Genomic DNA, 19,312 nt, shown 5'->3' with positions numbered 1-19,312 from the left:
CTGTGAATCTCCATCCCTAAATACAAAATAGTTTGGGATGGGACCACTTGTGACTTTTCCATATTGACAAGGAGACCCAATTCCTTGGTCAGATCTAGAGTCCACTTTAGATCCTTCAGACAGCGACGACTGGAAGAAGCTCTGAGAAGCCAGTCGTCCAAATAGAGGGAGGCTCGGATGTCCGCTAAATGAAGGAATTTGGCTACATTCCTCATCAGCCTCGTAAACACAAGAGGAGCTGTGCTTAGGCCAAAGCACAGGGCTTGAAACTGGTAGACAACCTTTTCGAAAACGAATCTCAGAAAATGTTGGGAGTCCGGGTGGATGGGGACGTGGAAGTAGGCGTCCCTTAGGTCTAACGAGACCATCCAGTCTTCCCTTCTGACCGCTGCTAGAACCGACTTTGTGGTCTCCATGGAGAACGTCTGCTTTGTGACAAAGACATTCAGCGCACTGACGTCTAGCACCGGCCTCCACCCTCCTTTCTTCTTTGACACCAAGAAGAGACGGTTGTAGAATCCCGGGGTTTGATGGTCCAGGACTTTGACTACCGCTCCCTTCTCTAGTAAGAGAGACACTTCCTGTTTCAATGCTCGTCTCTTGTCTTCCTCTCTGTACCTGGGAGAGAGATCGATGGGAGACGTTGCTAGAGGGGGTTTTCGTACAAAAGGGATCTTGTACCCCTCTCTGAGCAACTTCACAGATTGTGCATCTGCGCCTCTCTTTTCCCAGGTCTGCCAGAAGTTCTTGAGTCTGGCTCCCACTGCTGTCTGAAGAAGCTGGCAGTCAGACTCTGCCCTTAAAGGACTTGGTTCCTTTCTTCTTTCCACGTCTCCCTTCGGCACGAGCACCTCGTCTGCTGGAGGCTCTGCCACGAAAGGGCGGAATAAAACGGGACGCTGGAGTGTCCATCCTTGGTCTAGCTGACAAGGTAGGCAAAGGGGTGGCTTTGCGAGCAGAGGACACAACAAGATCGTGAGTATCCTTCTGTATCAAAGAAGCGGCAATTTCCTTAATCAGGTCCTCTGGAAAAAGGCACTTAGAAAGAGGAGCAAACAGAAGTTCGGATCTCTGGCATGGTGTAACTCCAGCTGAAAGGAATGAACATAGGTTCTCACGCTTCTTAAGGACTCCGGACACCAAAGATGCAGCAAGCTCATTAGACCCATCACGTACGGCCTTGTCCATGCAGGACATAATGAGCAAGGAAGTCTCCTTCTCCGTCGGAGAGATCTTTCTGCTTAGAGCTCCTAGACACCAGTCTAAGAAGTTAAAAACCTCGAAGGCTCTAAATATACCTTTCAAAAGGTGGTCCAGGTCCGAAGATGACCAACATATCTTCGAGCGTCTCATGGCTAGGCGGCGGGGAGAGTCTACAAGACTTGAGAAGTCGCCCTTGCAGAGGCAGGAACTCCCAAGCCGAGAACTTCTCCCGTGGCATACCAGACGCTCGATCTAGAAGAGAGTCTAGCAGGGGGAAACGTAAAAGCTGTCTTCCCTAAACTCTTTTTGGACTGCAGCCATTCTCCTATCACCCGCAAAGCTCTCTTGGACGAGCGTGCGAGGACGAGTCTAGTAAAGGCAGGAGTGGTTGACGGCATGCCTAACACAAACTCTGACGGAGGAGAACGCGGAGCCACAGACACAAACTGGTCCGGAAACATCTCTTTGAACAGGGCCAAAACTTTCCTAAAGTCCAAAGAGGGTTGCGTAGACTTAGGCTCGTCCAGTTCTGAATGCGGTTCATCTACGTGTGCAGCACCATCATCATCAGAAAGTCCCTCATCCGATAAATGATGAGGGAACGGCAACGGAGTGGGTAACGGCTGGTTGGCTGGGTCCGGTCGCACGGGTGCATGCGTGACTGAGCCGGACGCAACGTCATGGAACTGCTGCCCAGTCTGTGAGCTGGCAACAACCATAGCAGCGCGGGGACGCACAGCGTCTACTCCAGACTGTCTAGACTGATGTGGGTGAGCAGTGGCAACCACAATGGGTTGCGGAGGTTGACGCACCGCGTCAAAACAAAACAACTCTGACGGTTGTTGAACCTCACGAACGTCAACGGATACCTCCGTGCGTCGCTGAACGTCAACATGCGGCTGGCAGATCACACTGGAACGCATGGGTGGCGGAACTCTCTCAACTGGAGTGCGTGAGAAGGTTACCTCAGCGTCCCCAGGACGCACAACCGATCGTGTGGGTGGTTGTAGGCAAGGAGCTGCACTAGCTGGTGCGGCAGCAACCTTCTCCGCACGAAAGTCCTGCATAAGCGACGTGAGTTGAGACTGCATGTCTTGCAGTAAAGACCACTTAGGGTCTACAGGAGCAGGTGCGGCGACAGACGGTGTAATTGTCTGAAGCGGTACCGCTTTGCCTCTCTTAGGAGGTGAGCAGTCATCGGATGACTGCAGCGAGTCCGAACTGACCCAGTGGCTACAGCTGGGCCGTTGGACTTATGCGGAAGGGACCGACTTGCGCTTTAGCGGTCGTGAGACCTTGGTCCATGGTTTCTTGCGAGAAACACCTTCCGAAGACGAGGTATAAATGGGCTCTCTCGTCTTTGTTAGGCAGGGGCGATCTTGGGTAGATACGCCCGATACCACGGAGGGAACGTCTGTTCGCTGATTAAAGCCTCTCGAACCCATTTGTCGTACGACATTGCTTCTCCCCTGGACTTGGGAGCTTGCAAGAGGTCCCGGACTAGGAGGACGACAGGCACGAACAGACGAACCCTCAAGCGCAACACTATCCACAACACTATCACTCACTTTAACACTTCTCACTGCACTTTTACACTTCAGCTCCTTCACATCCGCCATGAGCTGATTACGGTCACTAGCCAGGGACTCAACTCTCTCACCCAGAGCTTGGATGGCACGCATCATATCAGCCATCGAAGGTTCCTGAGTGCCAGAAGGGGGATTAGGAGCAACCACTACAGGGGAAGGAATAGGTTGTGGGGCATGAAGAGAGGAAATGTCAATAGAACGAGAGGAACTTCTCCTAACTCTATCTCTCTCTAGCCTACGTGTATACTTTTGGAATTCGATAAAATCGAATTCCGAAAGCCCAACGCACTCCTCACATCGATCTTCCAATTGACAGGTTTTATCCCGACAATTGGAACAAACAGTGTGAGGGTCGATAGAGGCCTTCGGAAGACGCCTTGAACAGTCCCTAGCATTGCACTTCCTAAATTTTGGGACTTGTGAAGGGTCAGCCATTTTGAATTGGTCAAAGGGAAATTCAAAAACTATCAAAAAGTCATCAACAAAGAATCCGTAATCAATAAGAGTTCAAGGATTTGTGAAGAGAAAGCCTGCACAGCGAAAGCTGAAAACTAGAATAATGTACTTCACCAATTAGTTGAGAAAACAAATCCAGTTTAGCAACAGCGAGTAAGTACGTCTTGTCGGTAGCACGACAGAGAGAAAATTGAGTCTTTGTTTACATTGAGTACTGGGTATCTGGACGACAGATGGCGCTGTTGGGCACACCCGCAACCTGTGTAGCGATCGCTGGCGAGTTTTACCTTAGAGTTTTCTGTCGAGCAACAGAGTTGCAGCTATTATAATCACCGGCTAAGTTTAATATTGAAAAATGAAGATCTTGTAATTACATTGATATTGCCAATATCTGGGACATAACCAGCAGCATACAGTATATGAACTTACACTGCTTCTACATAGATGATAACGCACAGTGATGAACAAGTAGACATTGTTAATAAGGCCATTTCTAATTTCTTCTTAACATTTAAGTTACAGTATATTTCATTATCTCACTTTTGCACAAATATCTATTTCTTCGTGAGCACATATTGCATTACCATGAAATTCTAGTTTATTAAAATAGTCTATAAAATCTACATTATAGACTTGATAAGAGCAAAGAATTACTAAGTATAGTATACCATACAATTTTAGTCTATCAATATATTCTAGATTATACAGACCTGATAAAGTACAGAATCACAGAGACGATGAAGAAGAGACTCTTGCAAACCATAATTCTTTGCCAGTCTACTTATAACCACAGGACCAAGTTGCTGGGGATCGCCTGCAAGGACTATCTGTCCCGACACATTGTTCACTAACCTAAAAATGGAATTTGGATCATAAAAATTTTTCTTTAACTTGACGTTCACATTCCTTTGTTCTCGAAAGCCACTTATATCGATGTTACCCACCGAAAATACTAATAAAAATTTCGCCTTCCCTTCAAGCGGCTTCGTTTCTCGGCCACCAATGGGACATCTAGTGATTAATGGTAACAGCCAAAGTGTGGCTAGCCATCACTTGCCACTTCAGTCTCGATATCGAAACTAATATCCAATCCGCTTGAATTCATTAGTTAGTTGGGAGAAGAGTGGGAATGTGTATGAACATTAGGATTACAGTAAGGAAATGAAAATTTTCATTATCAAAATTTAATTTATTTCTATGAATCTCCCTTGATGTCCATATTGCTAACTTCCACACTGATGGAGATGAGTCATGAAGGAAAGAGATTGGAATTTTAAGTTCTTGAAATAATAACACAGTACTTTCTAAACTACGCTCACCTCTCAGTCTAGTGCTTCGGTACTAAATCTTTACAGCTAATGTTATAAATCAATTCCCCAAATTGTGTTTCTAAATCCTTTTTACTACCTATTATCTATATACTTTACCAACACCATGTATTAAAAATAGGGAAAATGATACCTAAAACTTTTTAAATTCACCAGTTGAATCTATTCAGCTTTCTTTTAGCTTTATTCCTTTGTTAGTTATACTGTGTCAACATGCATAGGTTGATACACGACATCATTGCTCACTGTAAAAAAAAGTTTACAAGTCATGAGCCCGACAGTGAATTTGTCACAGCTGGGAACACCAAGCAGTTAATAAGATTAGAATATAACCAATTTCATCAAACCACATTCTCTTCAGCTACTACAGGACCTAAAGACCAGCAATCTTGTTAATAGAACCGAAATTCTTTAAGATACTCTTTAGTAATGATCGATTTGGCCAACCACTGAGCTGCTGCTAAAACTCTTTCTACAAAAATTCAGAGAAGTAGCTTCATTCGTAATGTCATGCACCCTAACTTTCAAGTCTTTCATTTGACTTGGATGTAACTCCTTGTGAGATAGAGTGATCAATCTTTTAACCGGAGAGGAAATAGTTTCTTTGCACAATGGTTGATTAGTAAACGTAATCCTACAAAACAAAATTAGGTCTCGTCAAATAAAACTAAGAAGACCTCACTGCACAAGAACATCTATCTCTGAAGTAATCCTAACCTCCTTTTCCAAAAAAAATAATTTTATAAAATTGAGGTTAACTTTTGGTCTTCAAATCTTTTTTAGTTTTGAATATAAGCAAGAGATAAGAATATTTTTTTCTATTTTTTCCAAAACCTACCTTACAAGGAAGAGCTTGTAGTTCAATAATGAAAGCCATTGATATAACTGTGAAAGAGTACTGTTCTGGTATTGAAATAATAAAATATTTTCATAGTTTTTGTTTACTTTTGTACAGAAGTTTATAAAAAAAAATATTTATTGTAAAATTATTTCACTCAGCCCTTTAAATTTTCTCAAAATTTTTTTCTTTATTCTAGATTTGAGCAATATCCTACTCAGCAGGGAACCAGCTGACAACCTAGTGCTTTGAACATGATTAATTAAGACCCAGAACCAGAAACCGGTAACGCGAATATTGCCCACTGGCACGGTTCAGGTAATTACACCATGGCGTGTATCGCAGTAAAACATGCAAATAACTAAAATGCCACCTGATTCATGTCATGACATCAAGAAGTATGTTTTGTGTATGTACATAGCGTGATTTGTTTGCAAAAAATTGCCTTGTGAAAATACCTTTGAACTGAACATTTGAAACAGTGTAGTGCCTTGCCTGTGGCTGTGATTTGTTTGCAAAAAATTGCCTTGTGAAAATACCTTTGAACTGAACATTTGAAACAGTGTAGTGCCTTGCCTGTGGCTGTGATTTGTTTGCAAAAAATTGCCTTGTGAAAATACCTTTGAACTGAACATTTGAAACAGTGTAGTGCCTTGCCTGTGGCTGTGATTTGTTTGCAAAAAATTGCCTTGTGAAAATACCTTTGAACTGAACATTTGAAACAGTGTAGTGCCTTGCCTGTGGCTGTGATTTGTTTGCAAAAAATTGCCTTGTGAAAATACCTTTGAACTGAACATTTGAAACAGTGTAGTGCCTTGCCTGTGGCTGTGATTTGTTTGCAAAAAATTGCCTTGTGAAAATACCTTTGAACTGAACATTTGAAACAGTGTAGTGCCTTGCCTGTGGCTGCCCTGTGAACGGTACGTGGATGATGAACATGTTTGTGGTAAGGTTGTTGCTCAGGCCATGGTTCCTTGCTGAAAAGCAAATATAAACCATGTGTTTTCATCCCTTAGAGGGATAGATCAACCTGTTGATAATGTTAATAGTAACTGTAGAGTATTCTCATCTACATAAAGCTGGAACCTGTGCTTGGGGGTTGTTTTAGCTTTTCTAGACACAAGAATAATGTACTGAAGTAGAAGTAGAAAGAGGATTTGTTTGTGTAATTATATCTAGTCTCCATTCTAGCTGTATTTCAACATATCTTCTTACAGTACTTACCTTTTTGTTAATGATGTACTGATAGAGGACTAATAAATTTCTTTTTTTTTTTTTGAGTTCTTTAGTATAATTTACTTTACATTGTTGAGGTTCTCTTATGATTGGTCAGTGCACCAGCCCATTAATTGGTTATCTTCAGTGTTTAATAGTATTATACATTTTCTCTTTTTTATAGGTAGTAGGTTGGCTATGGCACCAACACCCATTGAGATACTACCACTAGTTATTGGGTCCTTTGACTGGCCAGAAAGTACTACATTGGATCCTTCTCTCTGGTTACGGCTCATTTTTACTTTGCCTACACATACACCAAATAGTCTGGCATACTCTTTCCACATTCTCCTCTGTCCTCATACACCTGACAACGTTGAGATTACCAAACGATTCTCCTTCACTCAAAAGTTTAACTACTGCACTTTAATGATTCAGTGGCTACTTTCCTTTTAGTAAGAGTAGAAGAGACTCTTTAGCTATGGTAAGCAGCTCTTCTAGGAGGACACTCCAAAGTCAAACCATTATTCTTTAGTCTTGGATAGTGCCATAACCTCTGTACCATGGTCTTCTACTGCCTTGGGTTAGAGTTATCTTGCTTGAAGGTACACCCAGGCACTCTTTTCTATCTTATTTCTCTTCTCTTCCTTTTTTAAGGTTTTATAGTTTATATATGAAAGATCTATTTTGAAGTTGTTGCTGTTCTTAAAATATTTTATTTTGTTCATTACTACTTTTGTTGTTTATTTATTTTCTTATTTCCTTTCCTCACTGAGCTATTTTCCTATTGGAGCCCTTGGGCTTTTAGCATCCTGCTTTTCCAACTAGGGTTATAGCTCAGCAAGTAATAATAATAATAATATACTGAAGAAATATAGAATTTTTTTTATTTTTTCTTTATCAAACAAATGTTTTTTTTTTTATAATTTCCTTATATTTTCTTCCTGGAACCACAGATCCTCAACCACATAGTGTGGTGGTAATCCTCATATAGAAAAATCTTACATGAAATATGTGTATCTTGTTAGGTCCCTTTGTCCAGAACCAAAACAAGGGGTGGTGTCCAGTAATATGATTACTCCCAGAGGCAATTTATCTAGATATGGGTTAGTCATGATCGAAGTCATTAACCCGATAGTAAATCTGTGTGCTATGCCGCAGCCAGGTAAGCACTACAATACCAAGAACAAAAGGGTTTTAGCCATGATATCTTTGTTAGAAAGCTTTTCCAGAGGTTCAAATCTGAATATTTTAAAAATTAAATACTACTTCCAGATTTTTTTAAAAATCCTCTTACTACTAGGGTTTTCAATAATAAAGGTCCTAAATACATCCCCAATAATACCTGAAACAGATAAATAATGTCATGGATGCTTGAATAAAGTATTCATACTTAATAGCTGAAATGGACAGAGTCTTTTCATATAAATGAAAATGAGAATTCCAAAAAATTAATCCAATCTAGTACTACAATAGAAGTGCTTTTAACCGGCACCCATGGGACTTTGCTGTAATCGGATAATCAAGTGTCATATAAGATTACCCCTTTAAAATGCCTTACAACCTTGTTCTAACCTCCTATTATATCACCCAAATGACCACAAACAACTCACAGACACATTAGACATTGAAGGAAAACCATATCAATTTACTAAAAGAGTTAAATAAGAAAAAAAAAATTAATATTTATAATCTTACTCCTGCAACCTTGCATAGTGTGAGCCACCCAAATCTTCATCCCCCCCCCAAAAAAAAAAAATTCATCATGTATCTCGTGTACAATACTATGTGCTCCCTTGTCTTCAGACCAAATTATAATAAACTAACCTCTTTCTCGCCTTCTCTTTAGCCTAACTTCTATTTCAATAAGTAAAGAAAGCAAAGTGATAAAATTATCATTAGTAATGCATACAGTTAAAAACAACAGAACAAAAAAAAATTTTTCTTTATGAACCACTGATTTGGATAACAACAGCTTATTTCCTTGCATTTAAAGTTCCATACGGTAGTAAACAATTATCGTAGTTGTTATAAATGGCATTGAGTAGAGTATGTATGACTGATATATCATTATCTTTTATCCTTTTTCACTATGGCAAAGGATCGGCAAGAAAATATACCGCTAAATTTATGTAACAAGTTGTTGCTGAAGCTGGGAAAACAAATAATGCTCAAGCTATATAAAAAAAAATGGAGAAAAACAAAAATACAAATTAATTGATGGTGTATTTGGTCTATAAAAAGGCAAACCAAATTTCACAAAAACTACCATACGAATTGGGAGGAAAAGTTAATAGTTTCCAAAGTTTTGAAATTATGCCCCACAAAGTTAAAGACTAAAATTATTATGCATTGGCAACAGGAAGTTGAAGTGTAAGCAGGGTTGTTCCTCAGTTTACATATAAATTTTCTTATTTTTCATTTGTTTCTTTTAGTTGAACGTGTCACGGACAGATGCATTATTGTTAAAGACAAATATAAAAATAGGAAAAGTACATCTCTTTTCCAAGAGAAGATATCCAGATAGTGTCTGGTCAAAGATTGCATCACTTTAATTACTATCAGCAGCACTTGGGGGACAAACAGAGCTTCAATGAAAATCCATTTTTCATGGAAACATCACCGCATGGCTTCCCCTGCTACGTATTTATCATATGGCACTGCACTGCTTCCAGATTGCATCAGGAAACTTGCTCTTGAAGTTTCTATGGCTTGACCAAAGTGGGCGTTTTTAAAGAAAACCAATCAGGATGCATAATATAAAAAAATTTATATGGCTATGTCGATTGTCTGTCAGGATTGGCTTTACTCGCATACGGGTATATAAGATTAGAGAAAGGACTGTTCAGAGGAGATAGGAAAGAAAGCACTGAGAAAACCAAAGGTCGGACAGAGCTAGATTCCGAGGGGAGTCTCCTATTCAGACGACAAACGCCGTTTTCCAAAATTTTGTCATGTCCGAGACGAAGAGATGTCTTCTCGGAAATTATGTCTTCTCAGAGACGAAGAGATGTCTTCTCAGAGACAAAGAGAAGCAGTGCTTCCTGCTTATCTAGTAGTCAAAACTGTTCCTACCCTCCCATACCAGTATCACTTTCAGCAGTTAATGATAAATCAGCAACTTTTCATTCAAGTATTTTATTGCCCTACTTTCCAGATTGTTCCTTATATCTATCCATATTTTTTATTAATTTGATTGGTCATTGATGGTACTTGAGAAGCAATGTTTAGTTTCTTTGTAAATAAGTTTGCGAATAAATGCTTTTTTTCAGTTTCTTTTTATACTTCAATTGCTGTTGTCGAATTATTTTTTTTCTTCAGATTAAAAGAACATTAAAAAATTCTATCGTAACACTCTTCCTATTCTGAAAATTCTCCATTACATTAAATACTGCCCTTCCCATTTGTTTATCTTTCATGGGTACCCTTGCACTTGTGTATTATAAGGCAATCATTTCAGCCATACAGGTGCTAGCACCTACATCAAATATAATTAGGGAAAACTTGAGATGTGCCAATAACAGAATTCATGAGCAAACGATGTGCACTGCCATCCGAGACATGATGCAAACCATAAGTAATAGGAACCATATGATATGCCACATCATTAATCTATGAACTAAAAGGTTGCATATCAGCATTTTCTTCAGCGAGTGGAGTGACATTACGATCCAGAATACCAATATGGACTTATACCTCAGAATCAATAGTCCAAATGAGCAGTTTGGATACGCGAATTGCGAGAGTTATGTAAAAGAATAAGTAATAGTTTTAGAGTGTGAGGCTCTAAGACAGGATCTTGATCAATCAGGTGCTGTGCATCATCTGATCCCTTGTATATTGGTGTAATAGCGCCGTTAATTAAAACTTAAGGAATTATGTTGGAGTTCAAAACAGGGCAGGTCATGATTGAATTTTTATTATGAGCTGCAAAATCACAGGACTACTTAGACTTTACATACAGAGTTAATGAAACTAAAAGCTTATTACTATTAAAAACGAAAAGGTTGTTAAAGACTGAGGGCTCGTTAATGGCTGTGGGCTTGTTAATAAGCAATTCCATCACCATAAAAATTAACTTGTCTAACTTCTAGATTTTCCCCTGAACTAAAAGTAATTCTTTTACATATCAAACTACTAATATATTCAGTAACCATTTGAACATATATATCCATACGGGCAACAGAAAAATGTTCGCATTCTTCACGATGATTATCCAAATCAGAAGACTGCACCCGCCACAAGACAAAAAGAGAACGAGAATCAGGATTTCCTAGATATCATTCCCTTGAACAATCTACACAGTAATTACAATCAAATCCAGAAGAAGACATCTCAATAATCTATCAAACAGATCTTTTAATCTGGGAATGGAGTAACTAGAACCAAACGAAGACTGAAGAGGTAGGTGCTGGCTAGCCACAACATGGCTGTTGCCATTAGTGACCTGATGTCACACTGGAGGATGAGAGGTGCATCTGCTTGATGTGAAGATGGGAAATTTTTAATTAGGGGGTAACGTCTACATAAATCAGCTTTTGTGAGCAAAATACAGTAATACTGTATGAATATCAGGAAGATTTAAGGAGATAAGAACGATCCTAAAAGTTATCAGCAAGATTAAATCTCACATAGTAATAATTAAATTTGAATTTCATTTCAGGGATAAATATCCTAATATATGTAAAATAAAAGGTAACGGTAATCTATCTTATTGAGAATTTTTTTTAGCAATGATTTATCTTTACCCAAAGAAAGAGCTCACCCTAAAGCAACAAGGCACTCTGGTTCGGTTAACTGCCCTGCTTCATCTACGAATACATGAGTAAAGTGGCCATTAGGAAGACCTAGTCTATATATCCCGCCTGCAGTTGTTGCGGTTGCGACAATCACACGCTGCCTCACTCGGATAGTAAGCTGGTCTCCATTGTAACAATAAGGCTGGATGCACTTGGATACAGTATCCTCATTCCTCTGCAATTAAAGTAAATCTGGTTTAGTAATTGGACGACTCAAAGTCTTCTCAGCTGTAGAAGTAAAATATTAACCCTTTTACCCCCAGGCTCTTTGGAAATTTCCAACCCTTAACCCCCAAGGGGTTATTTTTTCCCCAGAACATTTTGCAGTATATGTTTTTTAAATTGCTCTAACAGCCTTAATTTTCGTCATAGAAAGGTCAGGTTTTTCTCAGTCTCTTGGAAAATGCCCGAATTTTCTCAAAAAATTATCAAAAAATATTAAAAATGATATTTTAATTATAAAATAAATTTTTGAATATACTTACCCGGTGAATATATAATAGCTGCTGCTCAGCGGCTCGACAGAAAACACACTCAAAAACTCGTGAGCGATCGCTATGAAGGTTGAGGGTGTGCCCACCAGCGCCAACTATCAGCCAGATACCACTCATGCATGTAAACAAACCCTTCAATTCTTCTCGTCCCGCTGCGTCTCTATTGGGGAGGAAGGGAGGGCCTTTAATTTATATATTCACCGGGTAAGTATATTCAAAAATTTATTTTATAATTAAAATATCATTTTTAAATATTTAACTTAGCCGGTGAATATATAATAGCTGATTCACACCCAAGGCGGTGGGTAGAGACCAGAGTTAATTAAGTTTACAGCGTATATGCTAAGAGTTTTTGACAGTTATCAATATAACAAAACCAAAATATATAGGTACCTGGTAAGGAAGTTGACTTAGACGATTACTCTGCCTTGTAAGTCTGTCTTCCTCACGAAGCCCAGCGATCCTCTTAGGATGCTGAAAGACTCCCAGAAGCTGAAGTATGAAGGGTTGCAACCCATACTAACAGGACCTCATCAAACCCCTAATCTGGGCGCTCTCAAGAAATGACTTTGACCACCCGCCAAATCAACCAGGATGCGAAAGGCTTCTTAGCCTTCCGTACAACCCATAAAAAACAATATTAAAAACATTTCAAGAGACAGATTAAAAAGGATATTGGAATTAGGGAAGTGTAGTGGTAGAACCCTCACCCACTACTGCACTCGCTGCAACGAATGGACCCAGTGTGTAGCAGTCCTCGTAAAGAGTCTGGACATCTTTCGAGTAAAAAGACGCGAATAATGACTTGCTTCTCCAAAAAGTCGCGTCCATGATACTTTGCAGAGATCTATTTTGCTTGAAGGCCACGGAGGTTGCTATAGCTCTAATTTCGTGCGTCTTAACCTTAAGCAAAGATTGGTCTTCCTCATTCAAGTGGGAATGAGCTTCTCGTATTAAAAATCTGATAAAATATGACAAAGCATTCTTTGACATAGGTAAGGATGGTTTCTTAACCGAACACCATAACGCTTCAGATTTACCTCGTAATGTCTTAGTACGAGCTAAATAGAACTTAAGAGCTCTAACGGGACATAACACTCTTTCCAGTTCGTTGCCTACGATCTCTGATAAGCAAGGAATATCAAAAGATTTAGGCCAAGGACGAGAAGGCAGTTCATTTTTGGCCAGGAAACCAAGTTGAAGAGAACAATGGGCTTTTTCTATAGAAAAGCCGATGTTCTTACTGAAGGCATGAAGTTCACTGACTCTTTTAGCCGAGGCCAAGCACACCAGGAAAAGAGTCTTAAGAGTGAGATCCTTCAGGGAGGCTGAATGTAATGGCTCAAACCTGTCTGACATGAGGAACCTTAGGACCACGTCTAAGTTCCATCCAGGAGTAGCCAAACGACGTTCCTTAGAGGTTTCAAAAGACTTAAGGAGATCTTGTAGATCTTTATTGTTGGAAAGATCTAAGCCTCTATGCCGGAAGACCGAAGCCAACATGCTCCTGTAGCCCTTGATCGTGGTAGCTGAAAGGGAGCGAACTTTTCTCAGGTGTAAGAGAAAATCAGCGATTTGGGCTACAGAGGTACTGGACGAGGATACAGATGCTGACTTGCACCAGTCTCGGAAGACTTCCCACTTCGACTGGTATACTCTAATGGTAGAAGCTCTCCTCGCTCTTGCAATTGCACTGGCTGCCTCCTTCGAAAAGCCTCGAGCTCTAGAGAGTCTTTCGATAGTCTGAAGGCAGTCAGACGAAGAGCGGGGAGGCTTTGGTGTACATTCTTTATGTGGGGCTGACGTAACAGATCTACTCTTAGAGGAAGACTTCTTGGAAAGTCTACCAGCCATTGAAGTACCTCGGTGAACCATTCTCTCGCGGGCCAGAGGGGAGCAACTAACGTCAACCTTGTCCCTTCGTGAGAGGCGAACTTCTGCAGTACCTTGTTGACAATCTTGAATGGTGGGAATGCATATAGGTCCAGATGAGACCAATCTAGAAGAAATGCGTCTATGTGTATTGCTGCTGGGTCTGGGACTGGAGAGCAATAAATTGGAAGTCTCTTGGTCATCGAGGTTGCAAAGAGGTCTATGGTGGGTTGACCCCAAGTCGCCCAAAGACTCTTGCACACGTCCTTGTGGAGGGTCCATTCCGTAGGAATTACCTGACCCCTCCGACTGAGGCAGTCTGCTAAGACGTTCAAGTCGCCCTGGATAAACCTCGTTAACAGGGAGATGCCTCGATCTCTTGACCAAATGAGCAGGTCCCTTGCGATCTCGTACAGCGTCAGGGAGTGGGTGCCTCCTTGCTTGGAAATGTATGCCAAGGCTGTGGTATTGTCGGAGTTGATCTCTACCACTTTGTTTCGAAGGAGAATCTCGAAGTTCATCAAGGCCAGGTGGACTGCCAAAAGCTCCTTGCCGTTGATGTGCATGCTCCTCTGACTTGAGGTCCACAGACCTGAGCATTCCTGACCGTCCAGGGTCGCACCCCAACCTAAATCCGACCCGTCTGAGAATAGTACGTGGTTTGGGTTCTGAACTGCTAGGGAAAGTCCCTCTCTCAGACTGATATTGTCGTTCCACCAATTCAGGCATGCCTTTACTGGTTCGGAGATCGGGATTGAGACCGTCTCTAACGTCTTGTCCTTTTTCCAGTGAAAAGCTAGATGGAACTGGAGAGGTCGAAGGTGTAGCCTTCCTAGCGAGACAAACTGCTCCAGGGATGATAGAGTTCCTACTAGACTCATCCAATTCCTGACTGAGCATCGTTCTCTCTTCAACATCAGTTGGACTTTGAGCAGGGCTTGCTCTATTCGGGGGGCAGACGGAAAAGCCCGAAAAACTGGACTGCGAATCTCCATCCCTAAATACAGTATAGTTTGGGATGGAATCAGCTGGGACTTTTCTAGGTTGACCAAAAGTCCCAATTCCTTGGTCAGATCCAATGTCCAATGAAGATCCTGCAGACAGCGATGACTGGACGAGGCTCTGAGAAGCCAATCGTCCAAGTACGGGGAGGCTCGGATTCCCGATAAATGGAGGAATTTTGCTACATTCCTCATAAGCCTCGTAAACACGAGAGGGGCAGGACTTAGGCCAAAGCACAGGGCCCGAAACTGGTATACCACATTGTTGAAAACAAACCTCAGAAAAGGTTGGGAATCTGGGTGTATGGGGATGTGGAAGTATGCGTCTCTTAGATCGAGAGAGACCATCCAGTCTCCCTTTCTGACCGCTGCTAAGACTGATTTCGTGGTCTCCATGGTGAACTTTGTCTTCGTAACAAAGACGTTGAGTGCACTGACGTCTAGCACCGGTCTCCAACCTCCTGTCTTCTTTGGTACTAGGAAGAGACGGTTGTAAAACCCCGGTGATTGAAGGTCCGAGACTTTCATCACCGCTCCCTTCTCTAGCAATAGAGACACTTCCAGGTTCAGGGCTTGTCTCTTTGACTCCTCTCGGTACCTGGGAGAGAGGTCGATGGGGGAAGTCGCTAGAGGAGGTTTGCGTACAAATGGAATTTTGTACCCCTCTCTGAGCAACCTCACAGATTGTTGGTCTGCGCCCCTCTTCTCCCAGGCTTGCCAGAAGTTCTTCAGTCTGGCTCCTACTGCTGTCTGAGGCTGCGGGCAGTCAGACTCTGCCACGTGAGGACTTGGCTCCTCTCTTCTTTCCTCTCTTTCCCTCGGCACGAGTACTTCCCCTGCTGGGAGCTCTGCCACGAAAGGGCGGAATAAATCTGGACGCCGGAGTGTCTATCCTAGGTCTTGCAGAAAAGGATGTCGAAGGAGTCCCTTTGCAAGCAGAGGACGCAACCAAGTCATGGGTGTCCTTCTGCACGAGTGAAGAAGCTATGTCCTTAACCAATTGTTGCGGGAACAAAAACTTTGATAAGGGAGCAAAGAGCAGTTCAGATCTCTGACAGGGAGTAACTCCTGCCGACAGAAAAGAGCAATGGGACTCTCGCTTCTTTAGGACTCCCGACGTAAAAGAGGAGGAGAGCTCATTGGAACCATCGCGGATGGCTTTATCCATACAGGACATAATCAGTAAGGATACATCTCTATCAGCCGATGAGATTTTCCTACTTAAGGCTCCCAAACACCAGTCAAGGAAGTTGAAAACTTCAAAGGCTCTGTAAATGCCTTTCAGCAGATGGTCAAGGTCCGAGGAGGACCAACTAATCTTCGAGCGTCTCATGGCTAGGCGGCGGGGAGAGTCTACAAGGCTTGAGAAGTCGCCCTGGGCAGAGGCAGGGACTCCCAAGCCGAGAACTTCTCCCGTGGCATACCAGTCGCTCGATCTAGACGAGAGTTTAGATGGGGGGAAGGCAAAGGCCGTCTTCCCCAAACTCCTCTTGGTTTCGAACCAGTCGCCTAAAAGCCGTAAAGCTCTCTTGGAAGAGCGAGAGAGCACAAGTTTTGTAAAGGCTGGTATGTTAGCAGGTACGCCTAAAACAAACTCAGACGGCGGCGAACGAGGAGCAACAGCGACGAAGTGATCGGGAAACAACTCCTTAAAAATTAACATGACTTTCTTAAAGTCCATTGATGGAGGAACTGTTCTGGGTTCGTCTACATCCGAAGGATGATCATCATGCTGAGGGTCAGCAACGTCCTCATCTGAAGGATCCTCCTCTGATAACTGCTGTGAAACAAGCAAAGGGGTTGGCAATGCTTGACACGCAGCGTCCACACTCACTGGTGCATTAGTAGCGGACCAGGACGCAACGTCATGTAACTGCTTAACAGTCTGTGAACTGTCAACAACAACAGGTGCGTGAGGACGCTCGGCGTCCACTCGAGACTGTTTTGACTGCCTAGTCTGAGCAGTCAAAACAACTCTAGACTGCGGTGGTTGACGCTCAGCGTCAAAACAAGTCAACTCCGATGGTTGGCGAACGTCCTGAACGTCAACAGGAGCATTAGCAAGTGGCCTAACGTCCAAATGCGGCTGAAAATCAACACGAGACCGCATCGAGTGAGGCTCTAAATATCGTGACTGACGTGACTTAGCTACGCCAACGTCAACAGGACGCACAAAGGTTCGTTTGGGTGGCTGAAGGCCAGGATCTCGATGAGATAAACGGCTAGGCTCAACGTGAACCTTATCGGCAGAATAGTCTTCCATAAGGGAGGCGAGCTTAGTCTGCATGTCCTGCAGTATAACCCATTTAGGGTCCACGGGAATGGGTGCGGTAAACGACGGGGATTAACGTCTGAGACGGCACAACCTTGCCTACACCAAGACTTTCTGAGCCTGTGTAACGTTGCTGCTTAGGCGGCGAGCAGTCATCCGATGACTGCAACGGGTCAGAACTGTCCCAATGACTACATCCAGGACGCTGGACCTGTCCTGAAGGGACCGACTTTCACTTAAGGGGCCTAGAAACCTTGCTCCACGGTTTCTTATGCGAAAAGCCTTCGGAAGACGAGGAGAAAATGGGCTCTCTCGTCTTATGGTAGGGGCGATCTTGGTGAGATACGCCTGATACCATAGAGGGAACGTCTGTTCGCTGATCAAGGCCTCTCGAACCCATAAGTCGTACGACATTACTTCTCCCCTGGGCTTGGGAGCTTGCAAGAGGTCTCGGACTAGGTGAACGACAGGCACGAACAGACGAACCCTCGGTTGCAACACTGTTCACAACACTTTGCGCACTAATCACTTTCCCACTATTTTCCGCTGTGGCACTCTGACACTCAAGCTCTTCAACGTCAGCCATGAGTTGATTACGATCAGTTGCTAACGCTTCAACTCTTTCCCCCAAGGCATGAATAGCACGTAACATGTCTTGCATAGATGGTTCCTGAGTGCCAGAAGGGGGGTTAGGTACAACCACTACAGGGGAAGGATTAGGTTCAGGGGCATGTGGAGAGGAAAAATCTACTGACCTAGAGGAACTCCTCCTTACCCTATCTCTCTCTAGCCTACGTGCATACTTATCGTATTCGAGCCAATCGAATTCCGAAAGGCCCACGCATTCCTCACACCGATCTCCCAATTGACAGGTTTTACCCCGACAATTGGAACACACAGTATGTGGGTCGAGAGATGCCTTTGGAAGACGCCTATTACAGTCCCTAGCATTACACTTACGAAATCTAGGTATTTGTGAAGGGTCAGCCATTTTGAATTAGTCAAAGAAAGTCCAAAAAACAATCCAAGTCATCAACAATTAAATCTGTCCAATAAAGAGTTCAAGAGTTTAAGTTGAGGAAAAACACCTGCACTGCGAAAGCTCAAACCAAAATGAAGTACTTCACCAAATATGTTGAGAAAACTCCAGGTTATACAGCGAGTATTGATACGTCTTGTCGTCAAGGTCGACAGAGAAGAATTGAAGGGTTTGTTTACATGCAGGAGTGGTATCTGGCCGATAGTTGGCGCTGGTGGGCACACCCGCAACCTTCATAGCGATCGCTCGCGAGTTTTTGAGTGTGTTTTTGTCGAGCCGCTGAGCAGCAGCTATTATATATTCACCGGCTAAGTTAAATATTTAAAAAATGTTATTTTGATAATAAAATAAATTTTTGAATATACTTACCCGGTGATTATATAGCTGCAACTCTGTTGCCCGACAGACAACTCTACGGTAAAAAACTCGCCAGCGATCGCTACACAGGTTGCGGGTGTGCCCAACAGCGCCATCTGTCGTCCAGATACCCAGTACTCAATGTAAACAAAGACTCAATTTTCTCCTCGTCCCACTGCGTCTCTATTGGGGAGGAAGGGAGGGTCATTTAATTTATAATCACCGGGTAAGTATATTCAAAAATTTATTTTATTATCAAAATAACATTTTTCAATATTTAACTTAGCCGGTGATTATATAGCTGATTCACACCCAGGGGGGTGGGTAGAGACCAGCAATATATGTTTACACTTTTATGAGCTAAGAGTTTTTATTTCATTTTAGAAGTTATCCAAATAACAAAAACAAAATAAATAGGTACCTGGTAAGGAAGTCGACTTGAACAATTACTCTGCCTTTTAACCTCTTCCGCACGACGGGTCGAACGGGTGTCCCATCATTTTTGCCATATATATTACGATGGGTCGAACGGGTGTCCCAAGGTTATATTAAATCCCACAGAGACATAAAGAAAGTCGGAATGGCCACAATAGATTAGTTTTCCCTATTCGTAATGCCTGTGGTGCTCTTATTCATCTACTATAGAAAATGGGATTTTCCAGAATAAAAGAAAACTGGGCATTCGTCTTTGTGGTAGCAGCATCACCAGCAGTCGCGCTCGAGTTGTTTGTTGGTGGCGGACATACGAACGTTTTCTGGTGTGTTTTTGCCTTTTTTGTGTTAATTTCATAATGTCTGACATTGAAATTTCGGACAGTGATGATTCATATCATCCAGAGGAGGATATGG

The 19,312-nt window shown here is 42.4% G+C and overlaps 1 protein-coding gene across 4 annotated transcripts in view; it reads right to left on the bottom strand.

Moving 5' to 3' along the window:
• The window catches only part of LOC137625881 (RNA helicase Mov10l1-like), an 86,064-nt gene that overhangs the window by 18,597 nt on the left and 48,155 nt on the right, over nt 1–19,312 (bottom strand). For 2 of the 4 annotated variants that reach the window (XM_068356819.1, XM_068356821.1), the window contains exons 10-11: nt 11,395–11,603; nt 3,959–4,100 (exon numbers count right to left, since the gene is read on the bottom strand). In XM_068356819.1, coding sequence (XP_068212920.1) covers nt 3,959–4,100; nt 11,395–11,603 — 351 coding nt within the window. Of the gene's footprint in view, nt 1–3,958; nt 4,101–5,752; nt 6,392–10,532; nt 11,108–11,394; nt 11,604–19,312 lie in introns of those variants that run through there. The other 2 variants (XM_068356820.1, XM_068356822.1) reach the window with 2 other exon arrangements.

This window comes from Palaemon carinicauda, chromosome 33 (assembly GCF_036898095.1).
Source record: "Palaemon carinicauda isolate YSFRI2023 chromosome 33, ASM3689809v2, whole genome shotgun sequence".
NCBI classification, from domain to species: domain Eukaryota; kingdom Metazoa; phylum Arthropoda; class Malacostraca; order Decapoda; family Palaemonidae; genus Palaemon; species Palaemon carinicauda.
The sequence above is the reverse complement of the archived record's forward strand: the minus strand, read 5'-3'. Positions and strand labels throughout refer to the sequence as shown.